This window comes from Erpetoichthys calabaricus, chromosome 6 (assembly GCF_900747795.2).
Source record: "Erpetoichthys calabaricus chromosome 6, fErpCal1.3, whole genome shotgun sequence".
In the NCBI taxonomy this organism is placed as follows: domain Eukaryota; kingdom Metazoa; phylum Chordata; class Cladistia; order Polypteriformes; family Polypteridae; genus Erpetoichthys; species Erpetoichthys calabaricus.
This window is the reverse complement of record NC_041399.2, coordinates 160,479,699-160,498,210: the sequence shown is the minus strand read 5'-3', so window position 1 is coordinate 160,498,210 and position 18,512 is coordinate 160,479,699. Positions and strand designations below refer to the sequence as shown.

The window sequence follows — 18,512 nt, the reverse complement described above, 5'->3', positions numbered from 1 at the left end:
GTGTAAATCTTGCACTTGGTCATTGTCTGTGTGGAGTTTGCAGCTTCTTTCTTTGATTGCATGGGTTTCCTCTAAGCATGTGTTTTTCCCTCTCAAATCCAAAAACAAATGATGAATTTCAGGAGTATTGGTAACTCTAAATTAGCCCTAGGCAAGTGTGAGTGAGTGTGAATTATGTGTGCAAGGCTGTATGTGTGTAAAAGTGTGCAGAGTTGTGTCCTTCTAGGGTTGCTTCCTGACTTGCACCCTACATTGGATTAAGCAAGGTGGAGAATGTTATGTTCTGTTGTTTTAGATTAGTTCCGTATTGCTTACTGACATTACCTGAAATAAGGAGTACAAAATGAGAAAACCACTGATTTGATAGGTAACATTAAGAAGTTATTTGCAAAACGTGTGCTCAAAGTACCTGGGGAGAGAGGTAATTTTGCCCCATTTTTCAATGCAGAATCTTCTTAGCCCATTGCTTCCTCTGAGTGCAGCAAAACCTTCATAAGGCACACTTGAGGTGCCAGTCACAAACTGTAGGAGTCGCAACCTCTGTTCATTGTTGAATCGCTCCACCGCTGCCCAAAACCATCTGATCACAATGTGGCCATCATGATAACCTAAAGTAAATCATGGAAAACAGATATGTTTGTTTTTATCTAGACATTACATTGGATGGAAGCTGAAGAAGATGTCTTTCATGTAAATCCAGAAGTGAACAACTTGTTGAGAATCTGGTAATATTGTCACAACAGATGTTTAAGATTTATGTTCTATAAATCTTGGTTAAAGCAATCAAGGAACATTTGAGGTGAAAATAGATCAAGTCTCACAGCATCACTTCATCTGAAATGGCCAAGACAGTTAGGATATTCCGAAACATTCTAAATCATTTGTATTGCAACATGTTGATGTATCTTCTCCTAGTGGTGTAATTACTACTGTATAAGAAACACTGTTCTATGTCTGTGACCATTTTACTATTAGTTTAAAACTAATTGGCATCTAATTGTGTGTATGTATGGTATTTTCTATCCAGGCACTGAGAGTAATAGCTTCCTTGTAGTACTGAAAAATGTTTTGTTGTGTGTACCCTTTTTTCAATACAGAATTCTTACACTGATTGGTACAAAAGGACCTCTATAGATGCTCTAAAATATATAGGCATTAAAAGACTAAAGAATTTAAGAACAGCTAGAAAGAATGTAAATGGGATCGTAACTGTGTTTAAATATAACTAATTACTTTTTATTATGGGCGGCACGGTGGCACAGTGGTATTGCTGGTCCCTCGCAGTTAGGAGACCTGGGTTTGCTTACCAGGTCCTCCCTGCGTGGAGTTTGCATGTTCTCCCCGTGTCTGCGTGGGTTTACTCTGGGTGCTCTGGTTTCCTCCCACAGTCCAAAGACATACAGGTTAGGTGCATTGGCAATCCTAAATTGGCCCTAGTGTATGCTTGGTGTGTGTGTGTGTGTGTGTGTGTGTGTGTCCTGCTGTGGGCTGGCGCCCTGCCTGGGGATTTGTTCCTGCCTTGCGCCCTGTGTTGGCTGGGATTGGCTCTAGCAGACCCCCGTGACTCTGTGTTAGGATATAGCGGGTTGGATAATGACTGACTGACTGACTTTTTATTATTTACTTATTGGGCTGATGGTGCTTTTATCCAGGGGTACTTGCAACATTTGAGAGGCAATTTGTTACATTTCTTTTGTTTTTCCAATTGAAGCACAGGAAGGTGACTTGCTGAAGTTCACACAGTGTCAGTGGTGGGATTTGAACCCACAACCTAAGGGTTTGAAGCCTAAACAAAAGTAATCTGACATCAAATAAAGTAATTCTGATGATCCTTTATTAGCTTCATGCATTTGGGGTGGCTTTCTATCCTTTCCTAGTCCTCAGAAACCTAAAACCATAATTTCCTTTTCACCTCCCCACTCTCTCTCTATGTATTGTCAGTTTCCGTCTTTCCTACAGCCAAGCCTGCACTCCGCTCCCCTCCTCATTCTAGACTCTGTGCAGGACTGGCAAATGGGAAGCATTTACAACCCATCCTTGGGATATTGCTGGACCAATTGTACGGTAATAATTTCTGGAGTAAAGAATGGCCCCTGAATGCTACAGGCCTGCCACACTACACTCCTGCGTTCTAAGTAGACTTTAAATGGTTAGATCTGTAACTGGTAACCCACTTTCTTGTGGTAAAAATCCAATTGAAAAAAAAAAATCTGTCATACCAGTGGCTTTAAAAGGTAAATTAGATGAAATAATTTTTTTAACAAAAAATATAGATGTTATTATAAAGTGTTGTGGATTATCTACCATTTTTGAAACATTCTGTAAAAACAACAACATTTTCATGTTTTTTGGAATAATTTTTCTCTGGTATAACTGAAATTTGAAACTTGTGTATAACATGTACTACAAACTGTGCTCACCTCCCCTGTATTCTGTGTTATTTCTCCAATCAGTCAAATCAATTTCAGCAGTTCCAGCAATAACCAGCTCCAGTTCTCTGGCATCAAATACAGACACTAACCTTGAATCCACCACCTGTAGACAGAAAACCATGTTTTATTCTCTGATAAGTTTTTTTCATTCAATTGTAAAAAATATAGTTACTGCTTATGGCTTTACCCTATAAGACTTAATTACATGCAGTATGAATTCAGTTGTTTATAGCCTTGGGTGGGTTACAATAAAATACACAGTTTACACCACTAAAAATAAATCATATTGTCTCCTTCTCTAAATTGTTACAACATTTTACATTGCATGCCAGTTAACAGGTAAGACAGAAAGAGTGCAGGTAATAGCCTAGGTGACACGAGGTGAGATAATTGGTGGAGTAGAAAATAATGCTAGGGTTATTTCTTTATATTAACAATACTGAGTCACAATGAGTGAACAAACAATACTTACAGCTGGTCCCAAAATGATTGGGATAGCGAATAGTAAGGAAACACCAACAGATTTCAGAAAGACTTATGCAGTCTTAGAAACTGAGCAAACATTTATAAAATGTAATACATTTTACACACATTAGAAGAGCTACATGCATATAATATACATGTCATTGATTTATTGATGACGATAAAACATTTTATTTTTATAACACCTTGCATTATGAAAATGAATCCATCCATCTATCCATAAATAAACCTACTTAATTCAGTTCAGGGTGGTGAGGACCAAATCCTACACTGGCACAAGGCAAGAATGAGCCCTGGACAAACAGGCAATCTATTGAACATTAACTATAATTATTAACTTGTATGCAGTTTTGTTGTGCATTCTGACAGCACTAAAGAATTAAGTCCAGTATTTTTTCAGTCAAATTTATTTTTTCATAATCATAGCCTATACCAATTTAGCACAGGGTATTGTTTTCTTAAGTGAAGAATTTTGTATAAATATTAAAGAAACTAGGGGGCTCTGCCCCCTGCTCGCCAACCCCTGGTCTTGGGTAACCCGAAATAGATTTGAAAGAGATTATTTATCTCCGTCAGTTGTGGTCTTTCGTTTTGAACCCGTGCCTGCTTTGCTTCCGCAGTTTCAGACGCGCGTTGTAGGCGCCTGCGTTCATTGATCTTATCCAGGTGGGCTCGTGTTTGTATCGTTGAGCTGTATTGTGTTTGAATTTGGTGTAAAGCGTTCAGCGGTTTGTACAATCCCAAGCAGCACATTATTCCTAACTTCACTCCGCAGTAGTGCCACTCACAATATGGCGGTGACGCCTGCGCCTTCACTCCGCAGTAGTGCCACTCACAATATGGCGGTGACGCCTGCGCCTTTCGTACTATCTTTGTGGACCTGTGGGGCCTCCGTAGCCTCTCACGTTTGACTCTGGGGTGCAGCACAGAATCCTCTTTTTTGTGTGGTTGTGTCGTTAGTGGTAGCTATGGGCGCGTTGTTGCTTCATTTCTCATTCACGTTAGTTGAGCTCTTTCGTTCTTGGGCCGTGACTCCTTCGTTCGCGGTGGATAAGACTTCGCTTGCGGTTTATGAGACGCGCGCCTGCGCAGTACGTCTCATGGTCCCATCGCCGTGTCCCTGCGTCCATATCCGGTGTATTCTCGGTTAGTAATATGGATACTCAGCTTAAAATGGCACCAACCAGGCACTGGTCCAAAAACAACAGCCTTAAACTATGGAATTATATCTACATGAATATTTACTGGATATTTTTATATACAATCGCACTAAATAATTAGACTATATTATGAACAAAAATTAGAATGTACAGTATGATTAAGCACTTATTTTAATTAAGCACTTGTTTACTATGTGATTCTGCACCTTATAAGATATTATTTTTAAAGTATATTGTAATCTCACCACCAATAAGGTTAAAGCACTGTTAAACACTGAATTGCACTGAGCCTTAGATAGTCAGAACACTGAAATGCACTGATATGCACCGAGTCTAACATGTAACTATTCGACCAATGTAAAATGACACCTGAAAGCTGATGTCAAAGACTGGGTGGAGGATTAGCAATAAGAGGGCGTGGTTAAAAGTTACCGGTCAAAGATGGCAAATTGCCAAGAGGTGTTGGCTATAAGCATAAAGAATAATGGGTATGAATGAGTGTAACCTAATGAGGAGAGGGCTTGACTAAAAGATGATTGGATAGAGGTGGCAAAATGTCATTATGTGTTGTCTATTAGAAAAAGCAGGGGTGTCAAAATGTCTTATCTATGTTAAGCTATATATAAAAATGTCTTTGAGCCCAGGAATAGCAGCTTTCTCCGCAGTCACAGCATGGCTTTATTATATGTTAATGAAGTCACTGAAACCAATGGCTCCTGACTCTGTGTGATTTGCTGGCTTTGGATATGATTGGTTTGGAATTTTCTTCTATGACAAAGCCTACTGAATACATCAAAATGGTTTAAAACCTGAACTTATCCTGTAATCTACAGTATGTTAAAAAATAATTTATAAACTTTCTTATGAAACCAAAAGCTTCAGTTACATTTTGTGTTAACAGTTAAGATCATATTAAGTATTCATGCAGTAGGACAATAATGCCATGGCTTCACAACTCCAGGGTTTGAATCCTGGAGTAGTTATTTTTTAGGTGAAGTCTGCATGGTCAGTAATTTCTGCATATGTATTAATAAGGTCTTACCCTCATATCCCAAACATATGCAAGCTTAGCTGACTTAAAACTACCCTTGTGTGAATGAGCATTAGCTTCTGCCTAAATGTGCCCTGAGATGGATTGGGCTCATTCACAGTTGTTTCCTGAATTACATCTGACACTGCTTGAATAGGCTCTGGCTGTCTGCAATCCTAAATTGGGTCAACTGGCTTCAGAAAATGGATAGATGAGTCATTAACATCTTTTATAAATGCCAGAACTCAATTTCCCAGTACACATTGCATTAAGGAGAACCTTGACGTTTCCCTGACAGACAGAAAAAGCTTGCCTATAATATCAGGCCTCCCTAAGCTGTGACCTGTGTAATAATTATGATTAATAAAATGATAGCCCCATCTGCCCCACCACAGTTTTAAATTAATCATTTACATAGTTGGGAAGCATTTCTTGAAAAACAGCACCTCAAAAAGAGATTCCAACATGAATGATCTTACTCTTTCTCACTAAAATAATGATCTATATCTAAAATGCTACAGAATGGAGATTCTCCAGTTTGGTCCTGGGGCCACTGTGGCTGCAGGTTTTCTTTCCAGACAACTCCTATGTTTATTTAAACTCCCACTTTAATTAAACAAGCTGTTATTTCCCAGTGTCAGTGTTTTGGTGTTGTTCCAGAAATTCCAAAACTGGATTTGATTTTTATTAATATAGTAGAAATTTACAGTATGTGTTTACATAAATGGGGACAATTAAATATTTTTATCTTGGTTTTTAAGATTTTCAACATTTGTCTTTTTCAGGTGTTTGGGTTATTTAAGATAATATATACTAATAACAAAATTAGAGGGTCTGACACTGAAGTAGTGGCCTTTCTGCATTCAGTGTCATTTGACTGGGTGTTTAATCCACTTGTTGTTAATTGTCATTATTAAGATACAAAAAAGTCAGAACAAATAAATAGGAATATGACCAAAGTCAGTTAAGAAATTTAAGCAATGTCAAAAATACAAATGTTTTTGCATGTCTTGTAAATATAAATCTACCACTATTGGACTTTTCTGAGTGCAGAATAAGACAAGAAAAAAGACCAGTTAAAATAACAATAAGATCAATTACAGCACAAATAACACACTGATGTGAAACTAGTTGGAGCAGTAATCTGTAGTCATGGTGGGTCCCTGGGACTGAAATTGAGGACCAGGGCTATAGAAGGTAATTTATTCATCTGACTGATTGAATCTCTAACTCTTTTGGACATCAATAGTCACATTTTACAAATACAAATGGCTTTATTGAAAGTGTGAGCTTATATTACCTTTTTGATTTCCATTAAGAATGAAAACAAATATTAATTCTGCATTAAAATTTACAGAAATATTTTGTGTTTTCTGAACTAAGACTGGTCAGGCCAGGTTCTGTTTACCTACTCAGCCCCTGCCATTATGTACCACTATGACTGCTGCCCATTGATCCAAGCAATTTATTTTTATGAGAACAATTTCTGCTATGATTTGACTCCATGTTTAAGTAGATGGCTCACTCTCTAAGTAAAAAAACAGCATATTTTACATTTCTAAAAATGCTGGAAAAAGGTCTAGTAGTTCTCAAAATGAGTATTTTTGGATTTATCTCAGTTTACAAAATTGTGTAGGTTCTGCCCCTATGATTGTTTCAGAATGGCAATGCACAGACAAAGGTAAAACTAAAAATACAAATTATAAAGAAGACAATATGACTCAAGTAGTGGGTAATGTGGAGTCTGAAACATTCACTTTGTGCCTTCATGTTTCCTTTTATATCTGAAAGGAGTGAGTATCAGGTGAACTGGCAACTCCATTGGTTTTCAATATAATTCCATATTTATCCATTTGGAATTAAAATTGTATTTTGCTTCCTATTCTGCTTATCATTCATAATCATTGTCTATCTTTTCCTTAAGAGATACACACTCTTCATAATATCTGCTCTGCTTAGCCTGTCCGGGGATTTTGATAATGGTGGAAGATTGACTCATCTTGGCATTAAAAATAATTCCTCACTTCTGAAGATTAGAGTGCTGGCACAGTTCACTGTACTGAGGAACATCAAATATACAGTACATGACCAGGATGATTTATGATATGTATTTCTTTTTACAGAAGCACAAGTAGTAGCATGTGGTTCCTAGTGGCCTATTGATGGTCACTCTACTGTATGTTACTGTATATTTACCTCATAAAACCCACGAACCAAGGCTTCTGTCTGCTGGACTACTCCACGCTCCACACGCCACTTCACCATTCGCTCGATGTACTCCTTTTTATTTTTCTCTGTTACCTGAAGATTGGCTCCCCCTGACTTCAACTCCCGTTCAGTTACCTGTAAAGTAACAAGCAATCGTAAAAAGCATGAAAATGAACCATAGGCAATATGCACATTACTGGTTAAACCTTATGCTGTAGGCTAAGAATGAATTTAACTTCAGAGATAAATTAAAGATGTGCCATACTACAGTATATCTGTTAATAAACGTCTAGGCATACCTGACCAAATACTTCTTCATTCACTGTAAAGGTTAAATCCAAGATATCAGTAATGTCGTTATCTTTCATCCACTGCAGGCTCTGATGGAACTCCTCATCGAGGTATTCTAAATCACTCAGGTCACATGGTCTGTCAAAAGATATGTATGGCGTAAATGTATGGTTATTTCAAAGGCATTTCTTTCCTCTACCATCAAAGGAAATGAGTGTAAGTAAAATAAACACAATGTCCTACTCTGCTTTTTCCCCATACTTCACAAATTTATTGTTTATAAAATGGGTGAATAGTAAGCATAATTTGATCAACGCTAGAAATTTCATATTTTCATTTTATCCACTATAGCACTCCACACATTAAAATTGCTAAAAATTTTAACCTGAGAAATTAGTATTTTAAATACAACCACTACCATTCTTGAGGTAAAAAAACTCTCTCACAAAAAACGTAATCTCAGTGCACGGCTATAATTACTGCTGAGCTCTGTTAGTACTGTATATTTGATAACATATCATTCTCAGTTATTCTGCCAGTTAGAGCATGTTATGTCCAACCTAAGACGTGACACCAGTCCACCAATAATGTATGATGCAGGTTTTTAAGTTAATTAAACATATTCTGCCATATGGCAGCATAGTGGCACAGTTGTTAACACACTGCCTTGTACATCTAACATCCTTGATTTGAATTCCATGCTCAGTCATCATCCGTGAGGAGGCTGTATGTTTTCCCCATGTTAGGTGTCTATGGATATTCTGTTTTTCCTCCCACATCCACAAAGACTGGAATATTGGGTTATTTAGTGTTCCTCATATTTAGAATGTGGTAAATTAAAAAAGGAAAGAGTAAGAAGATGAAAAGGTTTTAAGGGGACAACAATAATCAGAGTCTAAAAAGGGGGTTCTCACTTCGGACATGTGGCCCAGATGAGCTCCTAGATGTTACTGACAAGCAATAACAAATCATTTTCATTAGTCCTTCCCTTACAAGTTTATGTTTAGCAGATGATTTGCACTGTATTATATGCAAAGACTCATAATCCTCTCATTATTTGTCAACAAGTAGCTGTCTATGGCGTGCGTACATTTGTATCACAGCGAAGAAACCTTTGAAAATCTCTAATGTGAACATTTTCAGTATCCAGATCTCCTCTGGCTATTTTAAGACAACCTTTAAGTCTTTCTACAGCATCCATAAAGTAGCCTCCCACAACGTTTGGATTACTGCTTGTAATAAATGCATTTAACCAAATAATATTTCTGGAAAATCCACCAATGCAACCATTTACACAAATACCACATGGTTTGTCATAAGAATCAAAATACCATATACTGTATAGTTTGGTCCTCTTGCAAAATAGTTACACCGATGGAGTCTTCTGGCTTTTCTAAGACAAATTCCTCTTGGATCTAGCGCCTTCAATATTAGATGAAAATCTTCCTTCTTCACATGCAAACCATTTTTCTTTGATATTTTGTGTGCATCCATTGGTAGCCATGAAGCTGACCTGAGCTTTGCAATTTTTGCTGTATAAACACAATAATTCCCCCAATGCTGCTATAGACCTTATGACGAAATAGACCTTTAGACTTCAATATGTGTTTTAAGTGCCTTTCAGTGATAATGTATCCATGACAAACTGCAAGAACAAATGCTATGTCTTTGTGTGTAAGCCCAAGCTGAAAGTATACTTCCATAAAGTCTCCAATTTCCATTTTTCCTAAGTGCAACTATAAAATAGAACTAATATGCTTCAGAAATTATGTATAGGTATGGAGCCCCTTATTAGGTACTGTTCGGTTAAAAGTATCTGTTGAGCACCTGAAAGTATCTGGTGCTCACTGGTTACTATCTAGTGCGCACTTGAAACTATCTGGTGGGCAGTGACGGCTCGTAGCTAAAATTAGTTGGGGTGCTGCTCCAGAAAATTTTTAGCCTTTGTTTTAAAATTGTGTAAAAGGAAACAAACATGTATAAAAAGAAAATTTATTCAGAAACTGAAAAAAAAATGAATCAAATAGAATAGCTGGAAGCAGGATAATAATCTAATTCTACACTTTATCACATTCAAGAATATGGTACACGGTTTTTAAGCACAACTCACGCGGAGTAAAAAAAAAAAACACTACCTTCCACCAGCACGCCAGGGTCGGCACTGCGGGAGCGACAGTGCTCTCTCTCCCTCGCAGCCTCGCGTGCAGCTTCCTATGTGCGCATGCGCACAACAGCCAAACACCACGCCGCTGGTACTGTGAAGTGTACAGTTCCATAGAAAGATTTTTGTATCTTTTTCATAAACTGGGGGATGGCTACTGACATTAAGCTTAAGGAATATATATTGTACAAGTATGAAGAAAGAATTAAAGAAAAAAGGACTCATTATATTAAATGTTATCGATAATATCAAGTGGAAATAGAGGGTGCTACAGTTCCACAGTGCCTATACACGAGCCGCCGGTGGGCACTTGATACTATCTGGTGGGTACTTGAAACTATCTTGTGGGCACTGGAAACTATCTGGTTGGCACTTGATACTATCTGGTGCGCACCAGAAAATTCCCCAGAAAAAAAAATTACACAATGTCTCCTCAGGGGCTCTGTAAAAATGTCTCTGAAGAAGCTGGAAGTTCAGACTTTTATTATATTCTCATTAATTCATTCCAAGTCTACACACAATCCTTCACAAATATTCATGTAACTACCAGGTAAACATATATATTCTTTTTTATGTGTATGCCTACTATCAAGGAAACATTTTGATTTCTTATTGTGCGGACCACCTTGGTTATTCACAACTAAAGGTTGAATACCACTAGTTTAGTGGTCAGGCTGAATATTGTTAACAGAAGGGCAAAGGATATTTCATCAAAATGAGGAGCAGAAATCACTGTGAAAAAGGACTGCAAAAGTCAAAAAAACAATACCAGCATGAAGATTTCCCTAATCAAAAATTAAATTCTAAATAAAATCACACTAGATATGTTTAGGAATTATCTAAATCTTAGATGTTTAGGACTGCATGTCACCACCTTACACAGGTGGAGAAAGATGACTAAAACTATCAAGAGACTGGCAACAAATGTAAGCAATATAGCCACAGCCAAGAGAAAATCACAAAATGGCAGTGACTAATATAACACAAAATGATGTTGTCAGAATATCTACAAAAACAAATAATAACCAGAAAAACAAAAATCACAAAAATATATGGAAAAAGTTCAGTAGAATAAGACATGCAAATTCAAAATCTTTAAAATTTCTAATCTGGACTCTGTGTGGCTTTGAGCATGAGTAGGCCCTCTGATGGGCTGGTGGCCTTTAAACCAATGCAGTACGTATTTCTTTTTACCTGGAGAAAAACCCGATGATGATACGGAAGAAAAGATGCAAAACTCCACATAGACAATAACTGGGCTAGGATTAAATCCCAGTCTCCATGACTATAAGGGAGCAGCACCAACCACTGTGCCACTGGGCTGGCCAGGCTACAAAAGCGCAGAATTTCAATTTTATTTCTCAGCCTGTGTTTTGTGCTCCTATCCTAATTTATCAACTACTCTTATAAACCTAATGAGGCAAAATAATAACACATATACATCCAGTGTCAATTTACTATAAAATTTATTAAAGCTTTATGGCTTATTGCAACATATATTTATAATGTAGCCCCAATCCAATGTACTTGAAACTTTTTAAAGTGTTTTAAATAATTTTTGTATACACCATATTTACAGCGAAGCTTTGGGAAAAATATTTTCCTTATTATTAATTGGTTTTACTCAGCAATAATCATATTCCATAAAACGGAATAATAAACATCCAGACTTTCGTAATTATTATTAAATGCCCTGTTATTCTAAGTATAAAATATTTACATAAATACCTTAAAATTTTAACATAAATAGTATGTAAAATTTATTACACTGGAATTCACAAAGCAGATCAGTGAAATTTAGAAGTGCTTATTTTTACCATTTAAAAAAAAAAAAAAATAGGCCCATTTTTATTTTTTTGCTGTTGGTAAAAATTATGCTGAGACATTTTGTTCTTAGTCAGTTTCCCCAAAATATCTGCTATTTTACCATTTTGTTGATGCAATAGCAGCTGCATATGTAAAGAGACATTATGCATATGTTTAATAATAAAAATAGCAATATTTTCTAACAATATTTTTCTTTAGCACATTACAGCTTAATGTGTTTTATGAAAAAATACAATAAAAGTTATATTAAGTTATGGTAAAAAAAAAATAAAGAGGACAAAAGCACATTAAGACATAAAATATTGCCAATGTGGTGAATATCAGCCAAGTTAGGCAAAATATTCCTCATAAATTAAAAGTAATGCAGAAATACTTACAGTCTTAGCAGTGCTTTGTAGAATGGTCTAGTGAAAAATGCATCAAGAAGGAACTGATGAATCAAAGCCAAACCGAGGATCCGACCACTGAACCTGAACCTGTAAAATGCAACAAAAACTATAAGCATTGTGTCAATATACAGTAGAAAGGTTCACTTTTTATTTATTATTGTATTAGGTCTGGTTTTGTACAATACCATGTGCCCTCTGACATCAGTAAAGCAACATTTTCAAGGAACATGATATCTGACTATTGTTGCCAGTTCAGCCATGCCTTAATAGTGGAGTGTGCCTGTTTGCAATTGGGCATTTACAGGAGCAACATGTCATGTCACAAAGCCATGCACATCCTGAGATGATTCTAGTAACATGACATTACATTCCACTTCATGCAGAATTTTCCTCTTCCTGAAATTCCAGTTCATACCAGCATATATGGGATGACATAGAAAAACCTATTTGGTAAAGTGATATGCCTATGGCTAATTGGTAACAACGTGAAATCCATTACAACTGACCTAGACCAACATCTGTGTCACTCACTTTTTTAGTTCTGAGTGTTCTAAGAGCAAATAGGAGAAGGAAGATCTTTTTTAGTGAAAGCAACGTAAAGTCACCTGATATTTTTCCAAGTTAGGTTATTTGTTGACTCTTCATTGGCCTTGTTAGAGTGTGGTCATGATTTGGCCCTATGATGCATTTATGTCCTGTTAAAGGTTGGTTCCTGGTTTGAGGCCATATGCTCTGGCCACCCACAATCCTAAATCAGATCAAGTGACTTTGAGAATGTTATGTAAAAGATGCAATGTTCAAAAAACAAATGTTGCCAAATGTGTGCTTTTACAACATCAGAAAAACCATAACTGATCAATATTTCCTCTGGAATAGAACAAGGTGGGAGGTGAGGAAAATTGGGCCTGTTCTGTTTAGCAAAGTTTCTATCTTGAAAATAGTGGAAGAATTATACTGATGAGTGGTTAAATTTGGAGTGGAATTGCTTGTAGGATGCAAAGACATTATCTACAGTATGTAAGTCTGTAAGTGTTTTAATCCCAGACATTCTCCAAACATTAAATACTGTATATGTTTTAGTGGGTGAAACAAGGTGGTTGTAATGTGGAGGTGCAACAGATAAAAGCTTCTCTGTCTTAAAGTGCTTCCTATATTGGTTCCATATTCTGAGAGAATGAAGGGCAATTGGATTATTAGTGCATTGACTGTAATTTGTGTTAACTGGGATAAAGAGCAAGGAATGTAAAGAAGTACTGCAAGATGTATTTCTATTGCAGACCAGGCTTGTGTATATTCATCGATTTGTGTCGATATCCACGTCTTTACAGCTTGTATATTTACCGCCCAGTAATAAAATTGAAAATTAGGTAGTGCCATGGCCCCTTCTTCTTTAGGTTGTTGTAGAGTCTCCCTTTGGTGCCTGGATGATTCGAATTCCAAATAAATGAGGTTATGATTGAATCTAATTTCTTAAAAAATTATTTGTTAATGTATATTGGGATGCTTTGAAATAGAAAAAGAAGCAAATATGTTGATTCTCCCTGCTAATGTAAGATGGAGGGTGGACCATCTATGCACATCTTGTTTAATTTTTTCCATGCAGACAGCAAAGTTTTGTTGAAAAAGAGATTTATATTTACTTGTGATATTTACCCCTAGATATTTAAACTGATCTACTAAGATAGATGAGACAAATAGGTTCGATCTAATCAATAACATTTTTGAATAAGCTTCCATTTTGGAGAAGAGGATACTGTACTTTTCTTTTCTTGTTGCTTTTATAGAGTAGCTTTGGTTGTTGGCTCTCCTCTCTTTCTCTTGGGTGGAGGTCGAATTTTGCTTTGTTAAGGTTGACTTGATTGCATGGAATGTTATCTGCTTCTAATTAAAATTAATAAAGAAAACAGTAACTAATAACTACAAAATATAACCCATATTTTCTCTTTGCCTTTTCTCTGTTCAGTGTTCCATACAATTTTCTATGTGTCCTACAGTCTGGAGGGTATATAAAATTTTAGAATAATTACAGCTCTTTGACTGATTACCCTACGACTACCCTAAACTGGATTAAGTGGGATTGAGAATGTTAGGTTTCGTTATTTAACTAATCAACTATTGCATAACTACTGGATGTCTCATTGTTTTGTTTTTATACGTTTTTCATTGTATTCCCCTAAATATGTGAGAATGACTCTTAGGTTTAAAGAAACTGAAAACTCAAATGTTCTTTATCTCCATCCAGGGGTTTAACCATCAAAGTAAGAATATTTACACAAAACACATACTGTGTGGGAAGTAAGAAGAAGTCTTGTAATATAGCATCTGAAGAAACTGGGCACGATGCACATTCACCACAAAACCCCTGCTGCACTAGATCTACTACAACCTGCATACTGGTGTAACAGATCTGTGGATGATACCATATACCCCACCCTACTGACTGTCCTGGAACATCTATAAAGGAAAACAATAACTATGTCAGTATGCTGTTTATTGATTATAGCTTTGTCTTTTTTAACACCATTGTGTTCTCCAGCTTGATGTTAAAGCTCAAGCTGCTGCATCTATGATTAGGTGTTTGACTTCCTGACAAACAGGCCTCAGTCGGTGAGGATTGGCAACAAGTACTCCTCCATGCTGTTCACCAACATTGGTATTCAACAAGGTTGCTGCCTCAGTCCACTGCAATATAGCTTATTTACCTATGACTGTGTAGCAAACCATGAGGGCAACAGCATCATCAATTTTGCAGACGACACCACTGTGATTAGTCTCATCAGTAATAACGATGAAACTGCCTACAGGGGAGAGGTAAAAGATCTGACCGTATGGTACCATGATAACAACCTCTCCTTGAACGTAGAAAAAAACAAAGGAGGTCATTCTTGACTTTAGGAAGAACAAAGTTAATAAGGCACCACTCCATATCAACTGCTCCCTCATCCAGACAATTAGCAGGTTCAGGTTCTTGGTTGTCCATTTCACTGACTGCCTTTTGTGGTCAGTCAACACCACCTGCATACTCAAAAATGGTTGAGCGAAGGCTTTTTTTCCTGATGAGACTAAAAATCTTTGGGGCGGGAACCAAAACACTGGTGAACTTCTAACACTGCACTGTTGAAAGTATCCTGACTGCATGCATCACGGTGTAGTTTGGTATACTGACTTGACAGGATTGTATGCTCCTCCAAAGGAGTTTCTGTACAGCTTCTAGATTTGTTGGGGCTGGTCATCCACAGCTTCATATCTACCCCACCAGATGTCAAATGATAGCTGAATCCATCATTAGCTGTCAGTCATCCAGCTAATCCCCTGTTTTCACTTCCATCTTCTGGTAAACACTACCAGTGCCTCATCAAATGATCCACACACTTAAGGGAAAGCATCTTCCCGTAGTGCTATAAGGTCACTGAATTCAGTAACCTGGTCTTACCTGCCCTGTACTGTACCCACCTACTGGTTTATACCTAATTCTACTGTATTGTTATTATTGTTGTTATTATTTTTATTCTACTGTATGTTACATCTGTATGTTTTTTCCTTCTACTGTTTAATACTATCTGTATGTCTGTACAGGTCCATTTTGCACTATGTACATTTGGCCATTCTTCTGCTACTCATACTTAATGTATTTATTTATTTATACATCATCTGATTGTCTTACTGCCTGTATATACTTTCCTGCCCAAACCACCACATCTGTGGCACAAGAATTTCACTTTGCTCTTCCAGTGTATGTAACAGTAAGGAAATCTAATCTAATCTCCCCCTTGAAGACTTTGAGAATATGTATTCTTTAAGTAGCCATTTACATTCCATTGATTTCAACTTCCTACCACATAGAAGTGTGGAAAGAACGACATTCTGGGCATTTTGACTCAACTGCCTATATGCCTTGATGAGAAAAAACTTCTGTTTCAGTATAATATCACTTTAAAAAAAGCATAACTGTTGCCGAAAATGGCATCTCAGCTTCAAGGGTCTTGGTTCAACTCCCAGTGTGGTCATTGTCTAGTCATTGTTTGCACATTCATTGTGTCTGTGTGGGTTTTCCCTGGCTACTCTGGTTTCCTCCCACATCCCAAATATGCACACAAGAGGCTGTCATCATTAAGCTGACCCTTGAGGAGTGAATGTGAATGAGTTCATGTTTATGTGCCTGTCATGGATCCAGGCTGGTGGTTGACTTATGATGGATAATCACAAGATATACTATAGCTGTTACAGTAGAAAATATGTTTGGAAAATATTTTTAATAATGGAAATTTAAGGTAATTCTGACTGGTAGTAGGTTCTACTCACATATAATCACAAGACTATAATGTCAGTGGCATTCCTGTTAAGCACTGCCCAGGGATGTAAGAGACTATTATTTTGTCATTTAATTCTGGCGCATGTAGTCCTCAATGAATGCCCCTTTTCACATTGCCTGCATTTTTCTTCCACACTGGCTGTTCACAAATATTAAGATTAGTTTACAGTCATTAAACTGTTGTGCAACCTGAACCTTATTTGGAAGCCAATCGTGAATCTTTGACAAAACCTACCGGCCACACCTATAGCTAATCGCTAGCTGAAAACAGAAGGACAGTTTGTGCTGCACTGACCCACTGAGCCTTGTCATCTAATTGTACAGCTATAAATACAAAATCAGATGTGTTCATGTTGTCTCAAAGAATACAGTTTCTGTCTTATTTTTAGTCTGTCTTTCATCACTTACATTACAAATTGCAGAAGTTCAATCAGTAGCATTGGCTTTGCCTTTCCAAAGATTGGAAAAATGAAATGCTTTAAAGATACACTACACTGAGCTGAAGTCTACATCAAGTACTGGAAAAAAAGCTCTTAGAAATTAATTTCTTAACACTGAGAGTGCTACTATGATACACTCCAACATCCATGATCACAAACTTGGATTAAAGGAGTTCAACAAAATTATGGATGAAAACCATTCATTAAGATTTTAAAGGTGATGGTGAAAATAAATCATGAAATATCATAAATCATATATGGAAAAGAAACCTTCATAACAAATCCAGTACTGGATGAAGTACATAATGGGATGAACAAGAATTTCACTGTTCTATACACAAAAAATGCTACTACTTCTAATTGACATAGGCTTGCTTATTTTGGATGTCATGTTTTTGATGTTTTAGTGACTGTGCTGCACATGACGAACACTGGGCATACATTCCACTGGCACCACACTAATAATAAACAAATACATTCTGCTCCTAGTTCAATGATTAAATGTCAATACTAAAAGCTACATTTAAATGTATTACTTTTATTCAGTACAGCTATTTTATAACTTTTTCATTTTTCATTGCATAAATAGGAATTGTTAATCATGCTTTTAACACCCTGGGCTGAATTGTGTAAAAATAATCGAAGAGACAGACTGAATTCAAGTCTGAGTAGCTTCCTTTCTTACAGGTGAAAGGTTTTTTAAAACCTGGATTTTAGCATTAATGTTGTTCATATCATGTTACTGACAAGGTGATTGTTTCCCACAAATTTCCTCAAATAACCTGTTTACTTTCACCAGATTTTCCTGTTGTCCTTTTGTACTTCCATGTAAATTGAAGTTTGGTAATGGAGTTGGAAATTTGCTATTGACTTAACTTCATATTCTGATTATAAGATGTTCAAAACATTGACAAAAGTTGATTTTAACATTATGCCTTTGGAAAACCAAAATTGATTTCTACATCTTAAAATTAAAAATTTTGTCAAAAAATCATGTGTTTTTTGTGTTGTGTAGAGTTCCTGGCAAAGATACAAGCTCTTAGAATGCCAAGACCCATGTACTGTACTGCAACTTTTGTAAAAATGGACCTGTCTTTTTCAAAAATGTTGTGTTTGTCTTATTACAGCCTCAAGATCTATTGTTTTTGGTCCAGTATGTGTCCCTAGTTTGAACTATGTTTAATAATAACTGCTGTAGAAATGATTTAATTTAGCCAGGATTTTTGCTGTCTACTCTGTTTAGTCATGGGACAAGGCCTATTGATTTGCAAAATATTTGCGTGGATAGTTTTGGAGATACATGATCTATTTAAATATACACATAGAGACACATGGAGGCACAAGGACGTTCACACATACACACACTCACATGCTCTAAGAAATTTAGAAGTGAAGATAGTTGACAGCTTGTTTGCCCTACCAGAGCCCATTCTGGATGATGAATAGAAAGTAATGATCTCACACACAAACACACACCACAACAGATCTGTAAAGGTCTATGTGCACAGAGGCATCAAGGTACCCCTGTTCCAGTCTGTCTATCTATGCAGCTTGTTTATGTCATTTAACCCAGTTAAATTAAATACTATATAAGTTGTTTACTTCATTCAATTTCCTGTTCATTTTACTCTACATTTACTGCACATATGTACCTAACAAATATTAAAGAAGTTAATGTACTTGGTTATTGCACTGTTCAATTTGTTGTATTGTATCATAAAATCTTTCCTTGAGTGATTTTTTGTGGTATCACTAAAGTGAAACTTACTTGGAGGTACT

At 36.6% G+C, this 18,512-nt stretch overlaps 1 protein-coding gene across 3 annotated transcripts in view; it reads right to left on the bottom strand.

Moving 5' to 3' along the window:
• LOC114653632 (E3 ubiquitin-protein ligase HECW1-like) overlaps positions 1 to 18,512 on the bottom strand; it is a 461,230-nt gene that overhangs the window by 11,640 nt on the left and 431,078 nt on the right. For all 3 annotated transcript variants that reach the window (XM_051929083.1, XM_051929082.1, XM_028804051.2), the window contains 5 exons: positions 11,970 to 12,068; positions 7,613 to 7,742; positions 7,302 to 7,448; positions 2,421 to 2,535; positions 410 to 608 (listed from right to left, as the gene is read on the bottom strand). In XM_051929083.1, coding sequence (XP_051785043.1) covers positions 410 to 608; positions 2,421 to 2,535; positions 7,302 to 7,448; positions 7,613 to 7,742; positions 11,970 to 12,068 — 690 coding nt within the window. The remainder of the gene's footprint in view (positions 1 to 409; positions 609 to 2,420; positions 2,536 to 7,301; positions 7,449 to 7,612; positions 7,743 to 11,969; positions 12,069 to 18,512) is intronic.